This window comes from Bufo bufo, chromosome 5, assembly GCF_905171765.1.
Source record: "Bufo bufo chromosome 5, aBufBuf1.1, whole genome shotgun sequence".
Lineage (NCBI taxonomy): Eukaryota > Metazoa > Chordata > Amphibia > Anura > Bufonidae > Bufo > Bufo bufo.
In genome coordinates, this window is record NC_053393.1 from 464046010 (window position 1) to 464069552 (window position 23543).

General features: G+C 43.1%; 2 protein-coding genes across 2 annotated transcripts in view; one reads left to right on the top strand and one right to left on the bottom strand.

Annotated features, from left to right (window-relative positions):
- Positions 1 to 3111, top strand: part of DNAH11 (dynein axonemal heavy chain 11) — a 303358-nt gene extending 300247 nt beyond the window's left edge. The window contains exon 83 of the mRNA XM_040433722.1: positions 1792 to 3111. Within this exon, the coding sequence (XP_040289656.1) occupies positions 1792 to 2039 (248 nt within the window). The 3' untranslated portion in view covers positions 2040 to 3111. The remainder of the gene's footprint in view (positions 1 to 1791) is intronic.
- CDCA7L (cell division cycle associated 7 like) overlaps positions 2107 to 23543 on the bottom strand; it is a 37938-nt gene continuing 16501 nt past the window's right edge. Inside the window, exons 2-9 of the mRNA XM_040433721.1 lie at positions 20121 to 20237; positions 16944 to 17243; positions 9864 to 9932; positions 9592 to 9774; positions 5845 to 5976; positions 4687 to 4836; positions 3749 to 3885; positions 2107 to 3292 (exon numbers count right to left, since the gene is read on the bottom strand). Coding sequence (XP_040289655.1) covers positions 3262 to 3292; positions 3749 to 3885; positions 4687 to 4836; positions 5845 to 5976; positions 9592 to 9774; positions 9864 to 9932; positions 16944 to 17243; positions 20121 to 20237 — 1119 coding nt within the window. The 3' untranslated portion in view covers positions 2107 to 3261. The remainder of the gene's footprint in view (positions 3293 to 3748; positions 3886 to 4686; positions 4837 to 5844; positions 5977 to 9591; positions 9775 to 9863; positions 9933 to 16943; positions 17244 to 20120; positions 20238 to 23543) is intronic.

The following is a 23543-nucleotide window of genomic DNA, read 5'->3' on the forward strand; positions in this document are numbered from 1 at the left end:
GTAGCAGGATCAGAATTTTCTTTCACTTGACGGGCTCTTTATCTCAGATTTTTAAGCCACATTCTTATCAATAAGAAGTCTTTGACCTTTTATTAATTTAGAAATAAGGTTTATTAGATGAGCAGCACAAAGTGAAGCTGAAAATAAAATTCACACAGCTAGAAAAACTGTTGTTGTTAACCCTTTATGATAGAACGACTGAATATTTTTAAAGTCCAATTGAAAAAAGAATTTTTAGCCGAAAATGAGTAAAATGCAGAAAAAAAATTAAATAAAAATTGCCCCCGAAGGTGTACATAGCCTTTAAGGGTATGGCCACAGCAGGTCTTTTGCAATTGGTACAGATTTCACTCATTGCAAAGGGGGAAACCTGCGGTGGATATCTGCAAGATAAATTGACATGCTGCAGATTTAAAAGCCACACTGCATGTCAAAATATGCACTGAAATTGTTGCATAATATTTCCTCAGCATTTACGTTACATGAGGCCGTACCCCTAAACTCATTCCTATAAATTTTGAACCAACCATGGATAGCAGTTCATGACTAGGGATAAGTGAATTTGTGTTTAAGTTCAGTGTCCAAGGTTCAGGTTATCTAAGAATTCCGTTATGGTCCGTGGTAGCAGAATCCATAACGGAATTCTTAGCTAAAACACAAGTTCACTCAAATCTATTCATGACACAAAACACAGATTATGCCTTAAACTGTGAAGAACAAGACATCATAAAATTCCAGGGTGGTGGGAATGGGTGCTGCGGTGCTTGAATGTTTTGGGGATTTTTTTTTTTTTTAGCCTCTGTACAGGGTTGTTCTATCATAACTTTATCCGTATCCACATGATAGGGGATAAATATCTAATTACAAGAACAACGTCCAGAGGTCCCCGGGGTGAATGTAGCAGTGCTCACACATACAAGCTGCTGTGTCATTCAAGGCTATGGCACTGCTAAAGATAGCCAAGTGCTGTACTCTGTGGACACTGAATACATCCTTATGAGGGGACAACCCCTTTAACCCTTGATGAACTTGTCTTTTTTCAACCGTATTAACTATGTAACCCTCATCTTGTGGTTAGAAAAAGTAGCTTTGTCTTTTAAAGGGGTTCTGCACTTTGTTTAAACTGATGATCTATCCTCTAGATAGATCAGCATCTGATCGACGGGGGTCCGACGCCCAGGACCCCCACCGATCAGCTGTTTGAGAAGGCAGCCGCGCTCCAGCAGCGGCACGGCCTTCTTACTGTTTACCGCAGGCCCAGTGACGTCACGACTAGTATCACTGGCCTGGGCGCTGCTAAGCTCTATTCCCTTGAATGGAACTTAGCCCCGCCCAGTTGATACAAGTCGTGACGTCACTCCGCCAGCGGTAAACAGTGAGAAGGCCGCGGCGCTGCTGGAGCACTGCTGCCTTCACAAACAGCTGATCGGCGGGGGTCCCGGGTGTCGGACCCCCACCGATCAGATGCTGCTGATCTATCCAGAGAATAGATCATCAGTTTAAACAAAGTGCAGAACCCCTTTAACCTTCGTTACCACACAAATTATTTCATAATTGCTTTCCAAGAGCTATAACTTTGTTTTTCCAGTATGTTCCTGTATGAGGGCTTTATTTTTGCAGGACAAGTTATAGTTTTTAATGCACCATTTTGGGTAAATATTGGTGGTCACTAAGGGGTTAAATAATTCCACTGTACTATTAAGAAGAAAACCGTTCTAAATGTAATGTAAAAGGTTTATTTAAAATTGAAATGTCTTTGTACAGACCATTTAACAGCATTTATTTCTGTAGGTGCTCGCTGGGACCTACAGACAGGAGTCATTTCTGAAGCACGGCTCAAAGAGCTGACTCCTCCAATGCCGGTCATCTATGTGAAAGCGATTCCAGTTGACAAGCAGGATCTGAAGAATATGTACGAGTGTCCTCTGTACAAAACAAAAATTAGAGGCCCAACTTATGTTTGGACTTTTAATCTTAAAACCAAAGATAAGCCTGCTAAATGGGTCCTGGCAGGCGTGGCCTTGTTACTGGCGGTTTAGTGCTTTATCACGGCACTTGCACTAATGGGCCAGGTTCACACCAGACAGTTCGATACTTTTCTAAACTATAGCCATGAATAGGAAGGAAAGACCTCAACTTTTCGCTTATTAGGACTGGCCAAAATAGACACATCAAAAACAGCACTGTGTGAACTAGCATTAAGTTTTTATTTAGTACAGGTCATTGGCCAGCAAAATCATTAGTGGAAATGTATCATTCCATTTGTGCCAGAAAACTGGTTTAAAGTCGCATTTTTTATTTTTTTTTGGCACATGCCTCATTTGAAAAAAAATAAAATAAAAGTTGCGATTCTTTGTGCTATGTCACTCTCGCCACTTGAGAAAAACAGATGGGCGCTAAATCTGCAGTACACGTTATTAACCGTGCCCACTTTATCAACTGCAACTCCTTAAAAAAAAGACACCATCTTTCTTCTATTGGCAGGTGGTGTACAAAAATTGGAGCAACATCTCTAGACGAAAGTGTTACATTAAACAGATACTCCTAATTTAAATCAACTACCACATGAAGCATAGTGGAAATCAGGCAGACCTTAACAACTTCCCTCATGAAAAATTGTCTTTGAAATCACTTTCAAGAAAGTATAAATTGAGTATTACAAATTCTGGTCCAGGTTCCAGACAAGAATTTACATCCATCATATATAAAACTATACAAATATAGAGAACTCTAAAAGAATTAAAGCATTTACAGTAAAACATTCAAGGTTATACAGCAGAAGGTCATAGGCATTAGGAGAAGGAAGAAAAAACATAAAATCAAAGTGGCAGAAGTTGCAGATAAAACGTTCTATAGGAACAGTAAAATAATTCTAAGCAACTGTTACAGCTACAGTATAAGATCAAACCAGCGCAGGGTAAGCAGAAACCTGCCATTAAAACCCATCGTTAGAATCTCAAAGTCTAAATTACCACTTGAGGCGTGTAAAATACAGCTGACGCCCCCTAAAGGTTACTTGTTTCATCTTAAGGCGAAGACATGGCAACACAAATAACCTCACAATAAGGAATAGCCAGCTGTAGTATCAGCAAGGCATCAGGAACACTTTAATAAACAATTTGATATTTTGTTGATTAATAAGGTGCCAAATGAAATACTCTTTTATTCAACGGTTGGGATGTCAAATCTGAGCTCAGTGAACACGTGACGAAGAGCCACAATGCATTGTTATACCATCAGCTCTTTCTTTAAGGGGCAGATTCAGTCGTCTTTCACCAGCCGCATTTGTAAGCTGAAAAATAAAGGCACAGGAAGAGCATTTACAAAAAAATTCTAACATGTAATCTGTGTTTAAAATGAAATACTATATTGGATGATATTTCCCTAAGCATTTTCTAATAACTTAAAATATTTATTGCTTTGTATTATACTATAAATGATATCAGGTATAAACTGTGGAGACCTGATAATCCTCGGGTCAGCACTTTGTAATTTGCTGTAAATAAGGAACAATCTTCATGTCTCCCCGCCATGTGATGGAGGCTAGCTGTTCTACTGTATGTACGGGAGTTACATTACTGTATGTAAATAAAGAATAATCACTGTATAATCAGAGGTTTCACTACTTTGTTATATACACTTGGGGCATCAGTGTAACAGTTTTCTGGGGTAATTGCACTGGAAGGAATGAGATGCGTGATAAATGCCATGTTTTATTCATTTCTAAACACCCGTGTTCACTGCTCACCTTTCAAGATACTCTTTGACATTGTCATAACCAGAAAACTTTGCCAGGTGGATAAGCATCCCTGTGGCACAGCGACCATCTCTCTTACGACAGTAGCTGCAGTTACAGATGTCACGACAAGGAGGGCAAATCCATTCCTATGAGAAAAGTAGAGGGGACTTGAATAAGAAAAGATGAACATCCAATAGCAATGGCAAAGAACATGATAAGGATGAGAGCTAGCGTTAATGTTTTCCGGTATTGAGTTCCGTCACGGGGGCTCAATACAGGAAAAAAAAACGCTTCAGTTTTATCTTAATGCATTCTGAATGGAAAGCATCAGAAGGTCTTCGGTTCAGTCCCTCTTACGGTATTTGGCCAAAGAAAATACCGCAGCATGCTGCGGTATTTTCTCCGGCCAAAATTCCGGAACACTTGCCGAAATGCCGGATCTGGCATTAATTTTCATTGAAAATGTATTAATGCCAGATCCGGTACCAAGTGTTCCAGAAAACCTGAACCGGTTTCCTGGTCTGCGCATGCATAGACCTTTAAAAATGCAAAAAAAAAAAATAAATACCGAATCCGGTATTTCAATGCATTTTTCAGCCGGATCCACATCCGGAAACAAATGCTATCAGTTTGCATATGGATTTCCGGATCCGGCAGGCAGTTCCAGCAATAGAACTGCCTGCCGGAATCCTCTAACGCAAGTGTGAAAGTACCCTAAGAAATGCAAAAGAAAAATATACAACCTTCTCCAGATGCAAAATGTACACAACTGAACGGTATAATTAACAAATCAGTTTAGTTTTACTAGGTAGAGGAAGAAATAGACAATGCAAGAAAAGTCACTTGTGTCCTGTGACTCACGTGCTGCATTGCCTATTGAGATGGCAACGGTTCTGCACGTAAAATAAGTGACAAGCAGATGTCTATTTACAGCAGCTGTTACTCACAGGGTCCAAAAGTGCCTCCCGCACATCTTCACCATAGCGATTTCTTAAACATGGCCCACAAAACTGTCCTCTGACTCCCCCACAGCCAGGATTGCGGCAGAAGGTTTTTGTGTCGGTTGTTTTCTGACGACACTGGTGACAAGTGCTTCCCTAGAAAAGGGTGTAAAGAATATATCACAAAATCCTATTGTAAAGGCCAAATATGTGTGTCTTTCATACCAACCAGACATGAATGAAATATAAATGCAGGTGTAGTAACAACATAAATATATATATAGTATTTTCCTTCCTCCAGCTATTAATTCTATCTGTATGTAGATAGTGGACACTCAACCCCACACAGTGCCTGTGAACTTTGGTTCCCCTATTGCACAGACACTGAGCAGTCTTCATTTTACAGCCGGTTCAGACCTGAGCGCTCTGTATGCGCGATTCTCCGGGCGTCTCACATACGCGGCTCCGGAAGTATGCGAACGCCCATTGTCGCGTGTTCCCGGAAGTCTATGTACGGGAACGCGCGACACTGCGCCCCAAAGAAGCTCCTGTACTTCTTGGGGCGTAGGGCGTTTTACAGCGCGTTCGTACGCGCTGTAAAACGCTCAGGTGAGAACCATGCCCATAGGGAAGCATTGGTTCTTGCCTGTTGAGCGTTTTACAGCACGTTCCTACGCGCTCAGGTGTGAACCCAGCCTTAATCCGCTGGGAGCGCCTGCACTCTCAGCAAGGACAAGGAGTGCAAGCTCTCTGCAGACGCCATCCACACAAGCATAAACCAGCCTTCAACGTCCCTGGAGCTGAAGACTAACAGCTCATAGAACCAGAGTAGTGATTTTAGAGGGGACAGCTAGATAAAAAATAAAATAAAAAAGTTAAAGTTAAAATGTATTGTTTTGGTATGGGGCTGAACTAATATATATATATATATAATGAGGAGGGTGCAGTTACCAGTTACTCTTTAAGGGGTTAATGATAACCTGTCATGTCATTTTACCACTCTAAACTTGCCATAAAAGACAAACTAACATTCTTTCCAATACCAGGAGCTCTGAAGACTTCTAGAATCTAGGCCCCTTCTCTAGAAGAATCTAAAGAAGGGCCCTAGAGGTTTGACGTCCCTGCCAAAATGCTATTTTAATAAAATGAAATAAAGTATTTTACCAAGATTTTATCATAAGTTTTATCTTTAACAGTCACTGCAACGTTGTCCAACTCCTCTTCTGTGATGTCTTCTACAGCACGATAGTTGCTTTTTGATGCTCTCCTCCTTCTCCGAATTTCTTCACGATCTTCCTAATATACCCCAAAAGAAAAATAAATGATTAAACTTCAAATTACATAAATAAAAGTTAGAACTAAAGTGTATTCTGAGGCAATAAAGCTTTATGCACAAACAAACCGGAAAAAAAAAACATATCTAAATGCAACACCATTGTCTACTATATGCTCAGTCCTACTTTCGACGCTGGCAGCGCGTAGCTCATGAAGGAAGTCGCTGGCTTGGTGGGTATGTAAGGTGTGTGATAGGCTGTCTGCTCACATATTCCTCGTTGCCGTCATGGGTACAAGCGGTGATTTTATCAGAGTTGCAAAAAGGGACGATTATGGATTGTCATCAGTATTTCTGAAACAACGCAGTTTGGGAACTATTCGCACGCTGCTGTGGTGAAAGTGTGTTGAGTGGACAAATGGCACCACTGCAAACAAGGAAAATGTGAAGCACCATGTACCTTTATGTGAGAGGTGAACGTCAGCTATGAGGGTGGACCGACACGCTACAATGGAGCAGCTCACTGCCAAAATGAACCAGATAGGGCTACCAGATGGGTGTCTAAAACAGTTCAGTCAACCATACTGCATAGAGGGCTCTGAAGGAAAACAGGCTAAACTAGATGGACAGATGTCTTTTTTCAGCGTTATAAAACTATGTTACTATGAAGGAGAGGGATGGTCACTGCACCTCTGCTAACAAAGTTAGAAAAAACTTCAAGTTTACGGCCATTTTGGAATTGGACCTCTGATGATTGGCAAAGGGTTTTTGTTCTCCGAGTCACATTTTCAGCTTCATCGAACAGATGGATGATGGTGGGTCAGGCAAGGAACATCAGAACACAAGCTGGTGGTGGTAGCATTATGGTCTGGGGAATTATTTCTTGGCATTCTCTGGCCCACTCATCCATATGACAGGCACTCTCAACCAATTTGGGTACGAATTCATCCACCAATACATGCCGATTGTCTTTCCTGGGTCCGATGGGATCTTCCAGCAAGACAATGTGACATGTCACAAGGCTTGAAGTGTCACTCACAGCCCATTTAGCGGATATCCGTGCTGTACACTGCAGTTACTGCTGCTATTAGCAGGTGTACATAATAATGAGACTCAACCGTGTATGTACCGTATTTTTCAGACTAGAGAAGTTTTCTGGGATAAATTACAATAAATGTGCCTGGTAATCATGCCTGGCCCGCTCCACTCAACTTTTTTGACAAGTGGTCGGTGTGGTGCAAGGCCCCCAAAAACTCACAAATTTTGGGGCAAATGGAGGCTTGCACAAAAACTTATGACTATTTGGACAGTAGAAAACTGGTGTATGGGTTTGATAAACCTGCCCCTAAGGCTTTACAGAAGTCTGTGTGTAAGATATTCCTGTTCAGGGTTCAGATACGCTAGAAGACTGCAGCAGGGTGCCCATATACTTTGTAATCGAGTCAGCTAGTTGCATTGTGTCACCTGTACTAGCAATATTAACCATGACAACTACAGGTGAAACGTGGCAATCTGTACAGATACCCTGAGGCCAAGGCTACCCAGACTTTTATTTAATACTCCTAATTGATTTCTACAAGTCTCATCCTAGCCCTAAAAAATAAAAAAGGTATGTACAGAAATTATTAAAGGGAACCTGTCATGGTGAACATGTGGTCTCAGCTGCAGGCAGCATGTTATAGAGCAGTAGGAGCTGAGTAGAATGATATTTTTATGGGAAAATAATTCAGTAAAACAATTTATTCATGTACACTTCTCAAAAAAATAAAGGGAACACAAAAATAACATCCTAGATCTGAGTTAATTAAATATTCTTCTCAAATACTTTGTTCTTTACATAGTTGAATGTGCTGACAACAAAATCACACAAATATAAAAATGGAAATCAAATTTTTCAACCCATGGAGGTCTGGATTTGGAGTCACACTCTAAATTAAAGTGGAAAAACACACTACAGGCTGATCCAACTTTGATGTAATGTCCTTAAAACAAGTCAAAATGAGGCTCAGTAGTGTGTGTGGCCTCCACGTGCCTGTATGACCTCCCTACAACGCCTGTGTATGCTCCTGATGAGGTGGCGGACGGTCTCCTGAGGGATCTCCTCCCAGACCTGGACTAAAGCATCTGCCAACTCCTGGACAGTCTGTGGTGCAACGTGACGTTGGTGGATAGAGCGAGACATGATGTCCCAGATGTGCTCAATTGGATTCAGGTCTGGGGAACGGGCGGGCCAGTCCACAGCATCAATGCCTTCGTCTTGCAGGAACTGCTGACACACTCCAGTCACATGAGGTCTAGCATTGTCTTGCATTAGGAGGAACCCAGGGCCAACCGCACCAGCATATGGTCTCACAAGGGGTCTGAGGATCTCATCTCGGTACCTAATGGCAGTCAGGCTACCTCTGGCGAGCACATGGAGGGCTGTGCGGCCCTCCAAAGAAATGCCACCCCACACCATTACTGACCCAATGCCAAACCAGTCATGCTGGAGGATGTTGCAGGCAGCAGAACGTTCTCCACGGCGTCTCCAGACTCTGTCACGTCTGTCACATGTGCTCAGTGTGAACCCGCTTTCATCTGTGAAGAGCACAGGGCGCCAGTGGCGTATGTGCCAATCTTGGTGTTCTCTGGCAAATGCCAAACGTCCTGCACGGTGTTGGGCTGTAAGCACAACTCCCACCTGTGGACGTCGGGCCCTCATATCACCCTCATGGAGTCTGTTTCTGACCGTTTGAGCAGACACATGCACATTTGTGGCCTGCTGGAGGTCATTTTGCAGGGCTCTGGCAGTGCTCCTCCTGTTCCTCCTTGCACAAAGTCGGAGGTAGCGGTCCTGCTGCTGGGTTGTTGCCCTCCTACGGCCTCCTCCACGTCTCCTGATGTACTGGCCTGTCTCCTGGTAGCGCCTCCATGCTCTGGACACTACGCTGACAGACACAGCAAACCTTCTTGCCACAGCTCGCATTGATGTGCCATCCTGGATAAGCTGCACTACCTGAGCCACTTGTGTGGGTTGTAGACTCCGTCTCATGTTACCACTAGAGTGAAAGCACTGGCAGCATTCAAAAGTGACCAAAACGTCAGCCAGGAAGCATAGGAACTGAGAAGTGGTCTGTGGTCACCACCTGCAGAACCACTCCTTTATTGGGGGTGTCTTGCTAATTGCCTATAATTTCCACCTGTTGTCTATCCCATTTGCACAACTGCATGTGAAATTGATTGTCACTCAGTGTTGCTTCCAAAGTGGACAGTTTGATTTCACAGAAGTGTGATTGACTTGGAGTTACATTGTGTTGTTTAAGTGTTCCCTTTATTTTTTTGAGCAGTGTATATATTCCTACTCATTCTGGGCTTTGAAGTCCAGGAGGGAGTCCTATCAGTGATTGACAGCTATCTCTGTATACAGTCATAGATGGAAGGCTGTCAATCACCGATACGGAGTCGGTCCTGACTTTAAACCTCAGAACAAGCAGGATGTTAAAATAATAAATTCAATTTATACTGAAACTATGCCAACAAAATTATGTACTACTCTGCTAAGCTCTTACTGCTATAATATTCTGCCTGCAGATTAATTTTCATGGCGACAGGTCCCCTTAACATATGAAGAAATCCACTTCTTACTGTTTGATACTTACATCACTCAAGGGGCGCCTGAATGCACTTTTACCATACTTCTGGAGATGCTCCGCAAACTGCAAAGCAGAAGCAGTAAAATTCTCTAGCGCAAAATTTTCTTTTGGTCGAGCGCTGCGTGTTGGATTAGTGCGCCTTTCAATGGGACCTTCAGAAAATGATCGACGGCTGGTCTTTTTCTGCTTCTAAATAAAAGCGTAAAATAAAAGTTATTCCTTATAATTCACCTGTCCCAGAATATAAAAGCAGTAATGTCATAGTTGTAGCAACTTACAGAAGGGGTAGTGGTTTTCACTGGAAACAGTTCAGGCATGGAGTTCAGCTCTGCAAGAAGTTGAGCAAGCTAGAACAAGAACAAAAAAATTTTTAATGGTTCATTTGAGGACTAAAAGTGACATTTACCGTCACCATCTACTGTGGCCAACGGTATACTCAATAATTTAACATAATCAATCGTGTATGTATCTAAGGCTATATCTACATGCAGTGAATATTTTCCGCAAGACAGAGGGCCTAGAATCAGAGGAAAATCACTCCGCTGGACATTTTACTTTTTGCATTGTAATTGGTGAAATTTTCCACAAATCCAGAAAATTCAGCAGTTTTTTTTTTTTCCCCCATTGCCTATATAATGGGATTTGTAATATCCCAGACTTTCTAACATGATGTGAATTTTACCATAACGGAGATTGCCAAAACATTAATGTTAGGGCTCTTTCACACTTGCGTTGTTCTTTTCCTGCATAGAGTTCCAGCGTCGGGGCTCTATGCCGGAAGAATCCTGATCAGGATTATCCCCATGCATTCTGAATGGAGATAAATCCGTTCTGGATGCATCAGGATGCCTTCAGTTCCGGAACAGAACGTTTTTTGGCCGGAGAAAATACCGCAGCATGCTGCGCTTTTTGCTCCGGCCAAAAATCCGGAACACTTGCCGCAAGGCCGGATCCTGAATTAATGCCCATTGAAAGGCATTGATCGGGATCCGGCCTGAAGCTAAACGTCGTTTCGGCGCATTACCGGATCCGACGTTTAGCTTTTTCTGAATGGTTACCATGGCTGCCAGGACACTAAAGTCCTGGCAGCCATGGTAAAGTGTAGTGAGGAGCGGGGGAGCAGTATACTTACCGTCCGTGCGGCTCCCGGGGCGCTTCAGAGTGACGTCAGGGCGCCCCACGTGCATAGATGACGTGATCGCATCGATCACGTCATCCATGCGCATGGGGCGCTCTGACGTCATTCTGGAGCGCCCAGGGAGCCGCACGGACGGCAAGTATACTGCTCCCCCGCTCGCCACTACTACTATGGCAACCAGGACTTTAATAGCGTCCTGGCTGCCATAGTAACACTGAACGCATTTTGAAGACGGATCCGTCTTTAAATGCTTTCAGTTCACTTGCGTTGTTACGGATCCGGCGGGCAACTCCGGCAAATGGAGTACATGACGGATCCGGACAACGCAAGTGTGAAAGAGGCCTTAACTGTAACCCACCGCTCCCTGTAGCTTGTTGTTATTTATTGCTCAAATGCAGACTTGCTTTGTATTTCCGAATCACTTTTTGCAAAAAGCCCCTTTGTGAAAAATTCAGGATTACACTTAACGGTAATCGTTTTTCCATGAGCCCATGACAACACCCTCCATCCAGGACAGGAAACAGGGACTTTCGTGAAGAGCTCTTAAAGAGAGGTTCTGCCCCTATAGCACCAGTTAATTGCGAGAACTTGTCTAAATCTAACTTGTAATGTCGAGGGGGAAAAAAAAAGTACACAGAGACTTCCAGGTAGCAGCCCTGCAAATTTGTTCTAAGGATGCATCAGACCTCTTTGCCCAAGAAGTAGAAATGGATCTGGTTGAGCGAGCACCAAATTCCAAAGGAAAACACTGATGCCTAGCCACAGCTATCAAGTGGAGGGAGAGTATCCAGAGATACTGAATGGAGGAGCAAATGTGCACTGCGTGCCCTTGGTGCTGCTGCTTCTCTATGTACACAGATAAAAACATCCGGTGTCAGGGGGAGCAGCCAATGGCAGACTGGGACGGGTCATTTTCTTGTATTAAAAATGTTAAAATAATAATTAGAAAGAAAAAATAAATAAATGTGGTGCAATTGTGCCCGATTTCATTTTAGGGTCAAAATTCTGTCCAGGTCACTTTTAAAGGGGTTAGAGTTACTAAATTCCAGCCTTCTTTCACACCGTCCGGATCTAGCTATACACATAATAGAAAACCAGGCCGAATCTGTCATCTGTATGAGGGCATGCCTGCCTACTGTTCTTTAACCACCTCAGCCCCCAGTGCTTAAACACCCTGAAAGACCAGGCCACTTTTTACACTTCTGACCTACACTACTTTCACCGTTTATTGCTCGGTCATGCAACTTACCACCCAAATGAATTTTACCTCCTTTTCTTCTCACTAATAGAGCTTTCATTTGGTGGTATTTCATTGCTGCTGACATTTTTACTTTTTTTGTTATTAATCGAAATTTAACGATTTTTTTGCAAAAAAATGACATTTTTCACTTTCAGTTGTAAAATTTTGCAAAAAAAACGACATCCATATAGAAATTTTGCTCTAAATTTATAGTTCTACATGTCTTTGATAAAAAAAAAATGTTTGGGTAAAAAAAAAATGGTTTGGGTAAAAGTTATAGCGTTTACAAACTATGGTACAAAAATGTGAATTTCCGCTTTTTGAAGCAGCTCTGACTTTCTGAGCACCTGTCATGTTTCCTGAGGTTCTACAATGCCCAGACAGTACAAACACCCCACAAATGACCCCATTTCTGAAAGTACACACCCTAAGGTATTCGCTGATGGGCATAGTGAGTTCATAGAACTTTTTATTTTTTGTCACAAGTTAGCGGAAAATGATGATTTTTTTTTTTTTTTTTTTTTTCCTTACAAAGTCTCATATTCCACTAACTTGTGACAAAAAATAAAAACTTCTATGAACTCACTATGCCCATCAGCGAATACCTTGGGGTCTCTTCTTTCCAAAATGGGGTCACTTGTGGGGTAGTTATACTGCCCTGGCATTCTAGGGGCCCAAATGTGTGGTAAGGAGTTTGAAATCAAATTCTGTAAAAAATGACCTGTGAAATCCGAAAGGTGCTCTTTGGAATATGGGCCCCTTTGCCCACCTAGGCTGCAAAAAAGTGTCACACATCTGGTATCTCCGTACTCAGGAGAAGGTGGGGAATGTGTTTTGGGGTGTCATTTTATATATACCCATGCTGGGTGAGAGAAATATCTTGGCAAAAGACAACTTTTCCCATTTTTTTATACAAAGTTGTCATTTGACCAAGATATTTATCTCACCCAGCATGGGTATATGTAAAAAGACACCCCAAAACACATTCCTCAACTTCTCCTGAGTACGGGGATACCAGATGTGTGACACTTTTTTGCAGCCTAGGTGGGCAAAGGGGCCCATATTCCAAAGAGCACCTTTCGGATTTCACTCCTCATTTTTTCCTGAATTTGATTTCAAACTCCTTACCACACATTTGGGCCCCTAGAATACCAGGGCAGTATAACTACCCCACAAGTGACCCCATTTTGGAAAGAAGACACCCCAAGGTATTCCGTGAGGGGCATGGCGAGTTCCTAGAATTTTTTATTTTTTGTCACAAGTTAGTGGAAAATGATGATTTTTTTTTTTTTGATTTTTTTTTCATACAAAGTCTCATATTCCACAAACTTGTGACAAAAAATAAAAACTTCCATGAACTCACTATGCCCATCAGCGAATACCTTGGGGTCTCTTCTTTCCAAAATGGGGTCACTTGTGTGGTAGTTATACTGCCCTGGCATTCTAGGGGCCCAAATGTGTGGTAAGTAGGTAAATGACCTGTGAAATCCGAAAGGTGCTCTTTGGAATGTGGGCCCCTTTGCCCACCTAGGCTGCAAAAAAGTGTCACACATCTGGTATCCCCGTATTCAGGAGAAGTTGAGGAATGTGTTTTGGGGTGTCTTTTTACATATACCCATGCTGGGTGAGATAAATATCTTGGTCAAATGCCAACTTTGTATAAAAAAATGGGAAAAGTTGTCTTTTGCCAAGATATTTCTCTCACCCAGCATGGGTATATGTAAAATGACACCCCAAAACACATTCCCCAACTTCTCCCGATTACGGAGATACCAGATGTGTGACACTTTTTTGCAGCCGAGGTGGGCAAAGGGGCCCATATTCAAAAGAGCACCTTTCGGATTTCACAGGTCATTTTTTACAGAATTTGATTTCAAACTCCTTACCACACATTTGGGCCCCTAGAATGCCAGGGCAGTATAACTACCCCACAAGTGACCCCATTTTGGAAAGAAGAGACCCCAAGGTATTCGCTGATGGGCAAAGTGAGTTCATGGAAGTTTTTATTTTTTGTCACAAGTTAGTGGAATATGAGACTTTGTATGAAAAAAAAAAAAAAAAAAAAAATAAGCATTTTCCACTAACTTGTGACAAAAAATAAAAAATTCTAGGAACTCGCCATGCCCCTCACAGAATACCTTGGGGTGTCTTCTTTCCAAAATGGGGTCACTTGTGGGGTAGTTATACTGCCCTGGCATTTTCCAGGGGCCCTAATGTGTGGTAAGTAGGTAAATGACCTGTGAAATCCTAAAGGTGCTCTTTGGAATATGGGCCCCTTTGCCCACCTAGGCTGCAAAAAAGTGTCACACATCTGGTATCGCCGTATTCAGGAGAAGTTGGGGAATGTGTTTTGGGGTGTCATTTTACATATACCCATGCTGGGTGAGAGAAATATCTTGGCAAAAGACAACTTTTCCCATTTTTTTATACAAAGTTGGCATTTGACCAAGATATTTCTCTCACCCAGCATGGGTATATGTAAAATGACACCCCAAAACACATTCCCCAACTTCTCCTGAGTACGGCGATACCAGATGTGTGACACTTTTTTGCAGCCTAGATGCGCAAAGGTGCCCAAATTCCTTTTAGGAGGGCATTTTTAGACATTTGGATACCAGACTTCTTCTCACGCTTTGGGGCCCCTAGAATGCCAGGGCAGTATAAATACCCCACATGTGACCCCATTTTGGAAAGAAGACACCCCAAGGTATTCAATGAGGGGCATGGCGAGTTCATAGAAATTTTTTTTTTTTGGCACAAGTTAGCGGAAATTGATATTTTTAATTTTTTTCTCACAAAGTATCCCGTTCCGCTAACTTGGGACAAAAATTTCAATCTTTCATGGACTCAATATGCCCCTCACGGAATACCTGGGGGTGTCTTCTTTCCGAAATGGGGTCACATGTGGGGTATTTATACTGCCCTGGCATTCTAGGGGCCCTAAAGCGTGAGAAGAAGTCTGGAATATAAATGTCTAAAAAATTTTACGCATTTGGATTCCGTGAGGGGTATGGTGAGTTCATGTGAGATTTTATTTTTTGACACAAGTTAGTGGAATATGAGACTTTGTAAGAAAAAAAAAATAAAATTCTGCTAACTTGGGCCAAAAAAATATCTGAATGGAGCCTTACAGAGGGGTGCTAAATGACAGGGGGGTGATCAATGACAGGGGGGGTGATCAATGACAGGGGGGTGATCAGGGAGTCTATATGGGGTGATAACCACAGTCATTGATCACGCCCGTGTAAGGCTTCATTCAGACGTCCGGATGCGTTTTGCGGATCCGATCCATCTATCAGTGCATCCGTAAAAATCATGCGGACATCTGAATGGAGCTTTACAGGGGGGTAATCAATGACAGGGGGGTGATCAGGGAGTCTATATGGGGTGATCACCACAGTCATTGATCATGCCCCTGTAAGGCTTCATTCAGACGTCCGGATGCGTTTTGCGGATCCGATCCATCTATCAGTGCATCCGTAAAAATCATGCGGACATCTGAATGGAGCTTTACAGGGGGGTAATCAATGACAGGGGGGTGATCACCACAGTCATTGATCATGCCCCTGTAAGGCTTCATTCAGACGACCGGATGCGTTTTGCGGATCCGATCCATGTATCAGTGCATCCGTAAAAATCATGCGGACATCTGAATGGAGCTTTACAGGGGGGTGATCAATGACAGGGGGGTAATCAATGACAGGGGGGTGATCAGGGAGTCTATATGGGGTGATCACCACAGTCATTGATCATGCCCCTGTAAGGCTTCATTCAGACGTCCGGATGCGTTTTGCGGATCCGATCCATCTATCAGTGGATCCGTAAAAATCATGCGGACGTCTGAATGAAGCCTTACAGGGGGTTGATCAATGACAGGGGGGTAATCAATGACAGGGGGGTGATCAGGGAGTCTATATGGGGTGATCAGGGGTGATTAGGGGTGATCAGGGGCTAATAAGGGGTTAATAAGTGATGGGGGGGGGGTGTAGTGTAGTGTAGTGGTGCTTGGTGCTACTTTACTGAGCTACCTGTGTCCTCTGGTGGTCGATCCAAACAAAGGGGACCACCAGAGGACCAGGTAGCAGGTATATTAGACGCTGTTATCAAAACAGCGTCTAATATACCTGTTAGGGGTTAAAAAAAACACATCTCCAGCCTGCCAGCGAACGATCGCCGCTGGCAGGCTGGAGATCAACTCTCTTACCTTCCGTTCCTGTGAGCGCGCGCGCCTGTGTGCGCGCGTTCACAGGAAATCTCGCGTCTCGCGAGATGACGCGTATATGCGTGACTGTGCGCAGCGCTGCCACCTCCGGAACGCGATCCTGCGTTAGGCGGTCCGGAGGTGGTTAATAGCAGAGAACATTAGGCGTGTTGAATTTTACAGGGGTTTTCCTGGAGAACATTTCTTTTTGTAAAAAGGGCCATAATGGGCTAATTTTAAAAAAAAAAAAAAAAAAAAAAAAAAAAAAAAAAACACACACACAACACAATCATTGCCTTTCTAGTGCTGCTATGGTCCCCGCTTGGCATACCAGAAATGGCTGGAACCGCAAGCTCTGGCTGAGCGGACATTTCTAGCCATTCCTGTGTGTCAAGCGGGGACCAATGATTATGACTGTTAGGTCTGACTCGTACACAATATTTGGGCCTTTTATTTCTTTCTATGAGCCTTATAGAGATGCATACGGGAAAACAGACAGAAAAACAACACACACAGAGCACGCTGCGCCTCGAAAAATACACCAAGGGAAAAACACCACACAAAATGCTAATAAAGAGAGAGGAAAAACCCTGTGCGTTACCAAGATAAGCAGCAAATTTATGGTCGAAATTTCTACATTTCTTCCATAGGTCTGAACAGGGTTTGTAAAAAGCCACACAGTTGCTGCTGCTCCTTGGATGTGGAATAGGTTCTCAGTCAGACAGGTGCTGTGTGTGAACACTTCTGATAATGGCTTTACCTATTAATGCAATACTTACCACGGCTTTATTCTCCTTAATGTTCATCGCTCTTTTGGCGAGGGCGTTTGAATTCTCCCGGTTAGACACATTCTCTCCATCAGATGCGGAATCCTTCTTGTTTCCGGTTATTGCAGTCTCCTTCTTTCTGTTCTGGACTGGCGTCACCTTAGGAGTACCGGAAGGCTTCTTACCCTGATAAGAAGGCCTCTTGCTGGGAAACTGCAGAGCAATGCGCAGCCCAAACTTTCTCTTTTTAAGTGGTAGGGATTCCTCTGCACTGTCTGCGAGCGCGTCTTCTCTGTGATCATCACTCACATCCTAAGAGCAAAACATGACACAGTAATGCTCGCTGATCTACAGAAAGCGTTTCATCTGTCATCTTCGTAACTCAACAGAAACATTTATGAAATGTACCATGGGTGGTCAGCTCGTGGTCTCCACACAAAGTGGAAAACCACTGGACCAGGTGTCTGGTTCATGAACAATACTACGCTAAACACAAGCTGGTCCAGTAGGAGAAGAAACCATATGCTTTCACTGAAACACCGAATGCAATCGCAGACAAAACTGACTGAAATCGTCTGAGTTTTATTGAACGCATCCTGACACAATCCGTATTGTTCGTGTAAAAAAAGAGGCCTAAAGCGAGTAGGACAACCAGCCAAGGAGAAGTCTAAACCATGGCCTCAGCCAAGACTTTAGCCCCCGTCTTCCAGTGTGTTCACATGTAGCCAGAGGTCACACTATATTTTTTTTTACCAGAAGAATAAAAAATACTCCTGTTAGCACTGTTGAGGAGTATTTTCAGCCAAGAAGGAGTATGTAATAAGACATTAAGCGCTATTGGTTATTTTTAAGGCCACAACTAACGACTAGGGATGGGCGAATCAACTCCGGATGAAACATCCGAAGTCGATTCGCATAAAACTTCGTTCTAATACTGTACAAACTGTGGTACCTTGGAACCGAACCAGAGTTCGGGAAATGTTTTTTTTTTACAGTACAAATTAAAGGGAACCGGTCATCAACTTTATGCTGCCCATACTAACGGCAGAATAAAGTAGAGACAGGCGAGTTGATTTCACCGGTCTGTCATTTATAAGTTAAAAGTAAGGGTGAGTTCACACTAGCGTTATGGAGTCCGTTATAAACGGAACATAACGGAATCCATAAGACGGAAGGGCGGATGCGTTTTGCTTGCATTATGACGGAATGCAAAATGGACGCCTTTAAAAAGGCTTTCCGTTTGCTCTCCATCCTAATAGAAGTCTATGGGAATCAAAACGGATCCGTCTGGCTCCCGTTATGAAAGACGGAAAACAAAGTCCTGTCGACAGGACTTTGTTTTCCGTCTTGCATAACGGGACCCAGACGGATCCATTATGTTTTCCCATAGATTTCTATTAGGACGGAGCAAAACGGAATGCCTCTTAAAGGCTTCCATTTTGCATTCCATCCTATGGATTCCGTTATAACCCTGTTATAACGGAAAGCTATAACGGACTCCATAACGCTAGTGGGAACCCACCCTTAGTGGTTATCCATGAATTCCTGCTCTCCTGCCCACCTACTGATGACTGACAGTCTTCTACCTAGTTTTCTCCCTTTCTCTCTAGGAGAGAACTGCCTACCATCAGCAGAAGGGCGAGAGAGCAGGAGATTATGTATAACTATGAATCTTCTCAGGTAGATTTGACTCTTTTCAAGGCCTGGGCTACAATGATTAAGATGCTGGTTCTCAGCAACCTCTTACTTTTAGCTCATGAGTGACACACCACTGAAATCAGCATTTCTGTCACTATTTTATACTGCACTCAGTGAGGTCAACATAAAGTTGATGACAGGTTCCCTTTAATTTATGAAGTTATTACGTGAAGTGAAGCAATAAATTCGGCTCATCGGAGCCTATACATTCTAATACTGTATGGAGCTCCTGCTCCGTACAGTATTAGTACGAAGTTTTATGTCAATCGACTTCGGATGTTTCATTATTAACCTGCAACTTATTTTTTTTGTCCTACTAGGAGACAGCATTTATAATGCCTATTGTGTCATCTAATAGACAGTCTAGTTCGGCCTCTGCTGCAATGTCTCATGGTGGCAGAAGGAGCCCCGTCCCTCTAACTATCTAGATGCAACAATCGCTATTGACTCTAAGGAGTTAAAAGGAACCTGTCACCAGGATTTTGTGTATAGAGCTGAGGACATGGGTTGTTAGATCGCCACTAGCACTGGTGCGGGGCTTCAGATGACAGCGGGAGCCCGTTAGTGAGCGAAGCCAGGCTCCTGCTGTAACCGCCGACCCTAGAGACAACTTCAATGCTAGCCACTTAAAGGGAACCTGTCACCGGGATTTTGTGTATAGAGCTGAGGACATGGGTTGCTAGATGGCCACTAGCACATCCGCAATACCCAGTCCCCATAGCTCTGTGTGCTTTTATTGTGTAAAAAGAAAAAAAAAACGATTTGATACATATGCAAATTAACCTGAGATTAGTCCTGTCCCCGACTCATCTCACGTACAGGACTCATCTCAGGGTAATTTGGATATGGATCAAATAGTTATTTTTTTTTTTTTTTTACACAATAAAAGCACACAGAGCTATGGGGACTGGGTATTGCGGATGTGCTAGTGGCCATCTAGCAACCCATGTCCTCAGCTCTATACACAAAATCCCGGTGACAGGTTCCCTTTAAGTGGCTAGCATTGAAGTTGTCTCTAGGGTCGGCGGTTACAGCAGGAGCCTGGCTTCGCTCACTAACGGGCTCCCGCTGTCATCTGAAGCCCCGCACCAGTGCGTCTGTTCAGTTCCTCCCACTAATGGTGCGGGCGGCAGGGACTGAACACGGAGCTCCAGCCCGAAGAAAGTCTCATGCGTACAGTTACACAAGTCTTTTTAGAGAGCAAGACTGTAAAGGCCTCTGACTGTTTTACAGGCGTCATCGCGTCCTCTACATGTAGCCGCACACTGCAGATTTTCCATCCACCAGATTTGCTAGCAAAAAAATCAAAATCTGTGCAGAAATTAATATTTTCACTGTACATTTCACCCCTTTCAATATAGAAAAATGAATCATAATCCACACAGATTTGCCACAGAATGTGATTTTTCTACCACCTGTGGATGTACCTCAGTTATTAAAACCCGTGCTGCACAAACATCAGAGTCGTGCAGAAATCTGTTTCCTTCCCACCTGATCCTCCATATCCTTCTGTGAGAAGCCTTCAAAATCTTCATTCTCTGAAGCCCCGTCTTCAGCGAATATTCTACGTAGCTCTTCCGTCATGGATTTAGGATTAAAGCGTCGCTTCTGTAGATCGAAGAAACATGAAAAGAGTTTTACAGATTAATTACACACCTGGCTTATGTCCCAGTATCAACATTGCTATGAACGCGGCCAGATGACAACGGTGCGGTGAGGACACGTGAAATCACTGACCACAAGATCTGTCATAAATGAAGCACCTCAGTTACTAGAGACCTTGGGACTTCTCTAACCCCTGCTAAGACATTACCTCACTGTGCAAAGCTGCACTCCTCATTCATATAAAGGGGTTTTCCTATTAGGATAGGTCATCAGTACCAGATCGGTGGGGATTCGACAATCAGGACCCCCACCGGTCAGCTGGTTGAGAACGCAACGGCGCTCGCAGTAAACGCCATGGCCTTCTCTCAAATTTCCATAGGCCAGTGACATCACATTCATCGATCAAGTGGCCTAAGTGCTGCAATACCAAGCACAGCCTCTATAGAATGTATGGCGCTGTGCTCACCGGAGGTGATCAGCGGAGGTGCTGGGTGTCTGACCCCCACCGATCAGATACTGATTACCTATCCTCAGGATAGGGTCATCACCATTAAAGTCAAGGAAAACCCTTTTTAAAGCGGTTGCCTCATCTCAGACATTGATAGCATACCACTAGGATATGCCGTCAGTGTCAGATAGTTTTGGGACCCACAATTATCTCCAAAATGGGGCTCCCCAAAGTGAACGGAGAGAAGCCGGCATTCGTGGCCACCCTCCGTTCACTGCTATGGGACTTAAATAGCAGAGCGCACTTATTTTGCCATTTTTGGAACTCCCACCGCAATGAATGGAGAGCACACCCTTCCTTCACTACGGGAGCCCTGTTCTGGAGATAGCAGTAGGCCCCAGAGGTGGGACCCACACCTATCTGAGATTGATGGCTTATCCTAGGCGATAGGCCGCCAATGTCTAGGATGAGCCTACCTCTTTAACCACCTCAGCCCCCAGTGCTTAAACACCCTGAAAGACCAGGCCACTTTTTACACTTCTGACCTACACTACTTTCACCGTTTATTGCTCGGTCATGCAACTTACCACCCAAATGAATTTTACCTCCTTTTCTTCTCACTAATAGAGCTTTCATTTGGTGGTATTTCATTGCTGCTGACATTTTTACTTTTTTTGTTATTAATCGAAATTTAACGATTTTTTTGCAAAAAAATGACATTTTTCACTTTCAGTTGTAAAATTTTGCAAAAAAAAACGAGATCCATATAGAAATTTTGCTCTAAATTTATAGTTCTACATGTCTTTGATAAAAAAAAAATGTTTGGGTAAAAAAAAAATGGTTTGGGTAAAAGTTATAGCGTTTACAAACTATGGTACAAAAATGTGAATTTCCGCTTTTTGAAGCAGCTCTGACTTTCTGAGCACCTGTCATGTTTCCTGAGGTTCTACAATGCCCAGACAGTACAAACACCCCACAAAAGACCCCATTTCTGAAAGTAGACACCCTAAGGTATTCACTGATGGGCATAGTGAGTTCATAGAACTTTTTATTTTTTGTCACAAGTTAGCGGAAAATGATGATTTTTTTTTTTTTTTTTTTTCTTTTCTTACAAAGTCTCATATTCCACTAACTTGTGACAAAAAATAAAAACTTCTATGAACTCACTATGCCCATCACGAAATACCTTGGGGTCTCTTCTTTCCAAAATGGGGTCACTTGTGGGGTAGTTATACTGCCCTGGCATTTTAGGGGCCCAAATGTGTGGTAAGGAGTTTGAAATCAAATTCTGTAAAAAATGACCTGTGAAATCCGAAAGGTGCTCTTTGGAATATGGGCCCCTTTGCCCACCTAGGCTGCAAAAAAGTGTCACACATCTGGTATCTCCGTACTCAGGAGAAGGTGGGGAATGTGTTTTGGGGTGTCATTTTACATATACCCATGCTGGGTGAGAGAAATATCTTGGTCAAATGCCAACTTTGTATAAAAAAATGGGAAAAGTTGTCTTTTGCCAAGATATTTCTCTCACCCAGCATGGGTATATGTAAAATGACACCCCAAAACACATTCCCCACCTTCTCCTGAGTACGGAGATACCAGATGTGTGACACTTTTTTGCAGCCTAGGTGGGCAAAGGGGCCCATATTCCAAAGAGCACCTTTCGGATTTCACAGGTCATTTTTTACAGAATTTGATTTCAAACTCCTTACCACACATTTGGGCCCCTAGAATGCCAGGGCAGTATAACCACCCCACAAGTGACCCCATTTTGGAAAGAAGACACCCCAAGGTATTCGCTGATGGGCATAGTGAGTTCATGGAAGTTTTTATTTTTTGTCACAAGTTAGTGGAATATGAGACTTTGTATGAAAAAAAAAAAAAAAAAAAAAAATCATCATTTTCCACTAACTTGTGACAAAAAATAAAAAATTCTAGGAACTCGCCATGCCCCTCACGGAATACCTTGGGGTGTCTTCTTTCCAAAATGGGGTCACTTGTGGGGTAGTTATACTGCCCTGGCATTTTCCAGGGGCCCTAATGTGTGGTAAGTAGGTAAATGACCTGTGAAATCCTAAAGGTGCTCTTTGGAATGTGGGCCCCTTTGCCCACCTAGGCTGCAAAAAAGTGTCACACATGTGGTATTGCCGTATTCAGGAGAAGTTGGGGAATGTGTTTTGGGGTGTCATTTTACATATACCCTTGCTGGGTGAGAGAAATATCTTGGCAAAAGACAACTTTTCCCATTTTTTTATACAAAGTTGGCATTTGACCAAGATATTTCTCTCACCCAGCATGGGTATATGTAAAATGACACCCCAAAACACATTCCCCACCTTCTCCTGAGTACGGCGATACCAGATGTGTGACACTTTTTTGCAGCCTAGATGCGCAAAGGGGCCCAAATTCCTTTTAGGAGGGCATTTTTAGACATTTGGATACCAGACTTCTTCTCACGCTTTGGGGCCCCTAGAATGCCAGGGCAGTATAAATACCCCACATGTGACCCCATTTTGGAAAGAAGACACCCCAAGGTATTCAATGAGGGGCATGGCTAGTTCATATAAAAAAAATTTTTTTGGCACAAGTTAGCGGAAATTGATATTTTTAATTTTTTTCTCACAAAGTCTCCCGTTCCGCTAACTTGGGACAAAAATTTCAATCTTTCATGGACTCAATATGCCCCTCACGGAATACCTGGGGGTGTCTTCTTTCCGAAATGGGGTCACATGTGGGGTATTTATACTGCCCTGGCATTCTAGGGGCCCTAAAGCGTGAGAAGAAGTCTGGAATATAAATGTCTAAAAAATTTTACGCATTTGGATTCCGTGAGGGGTATGGTGAGTTCATGTGAGATTTTATTT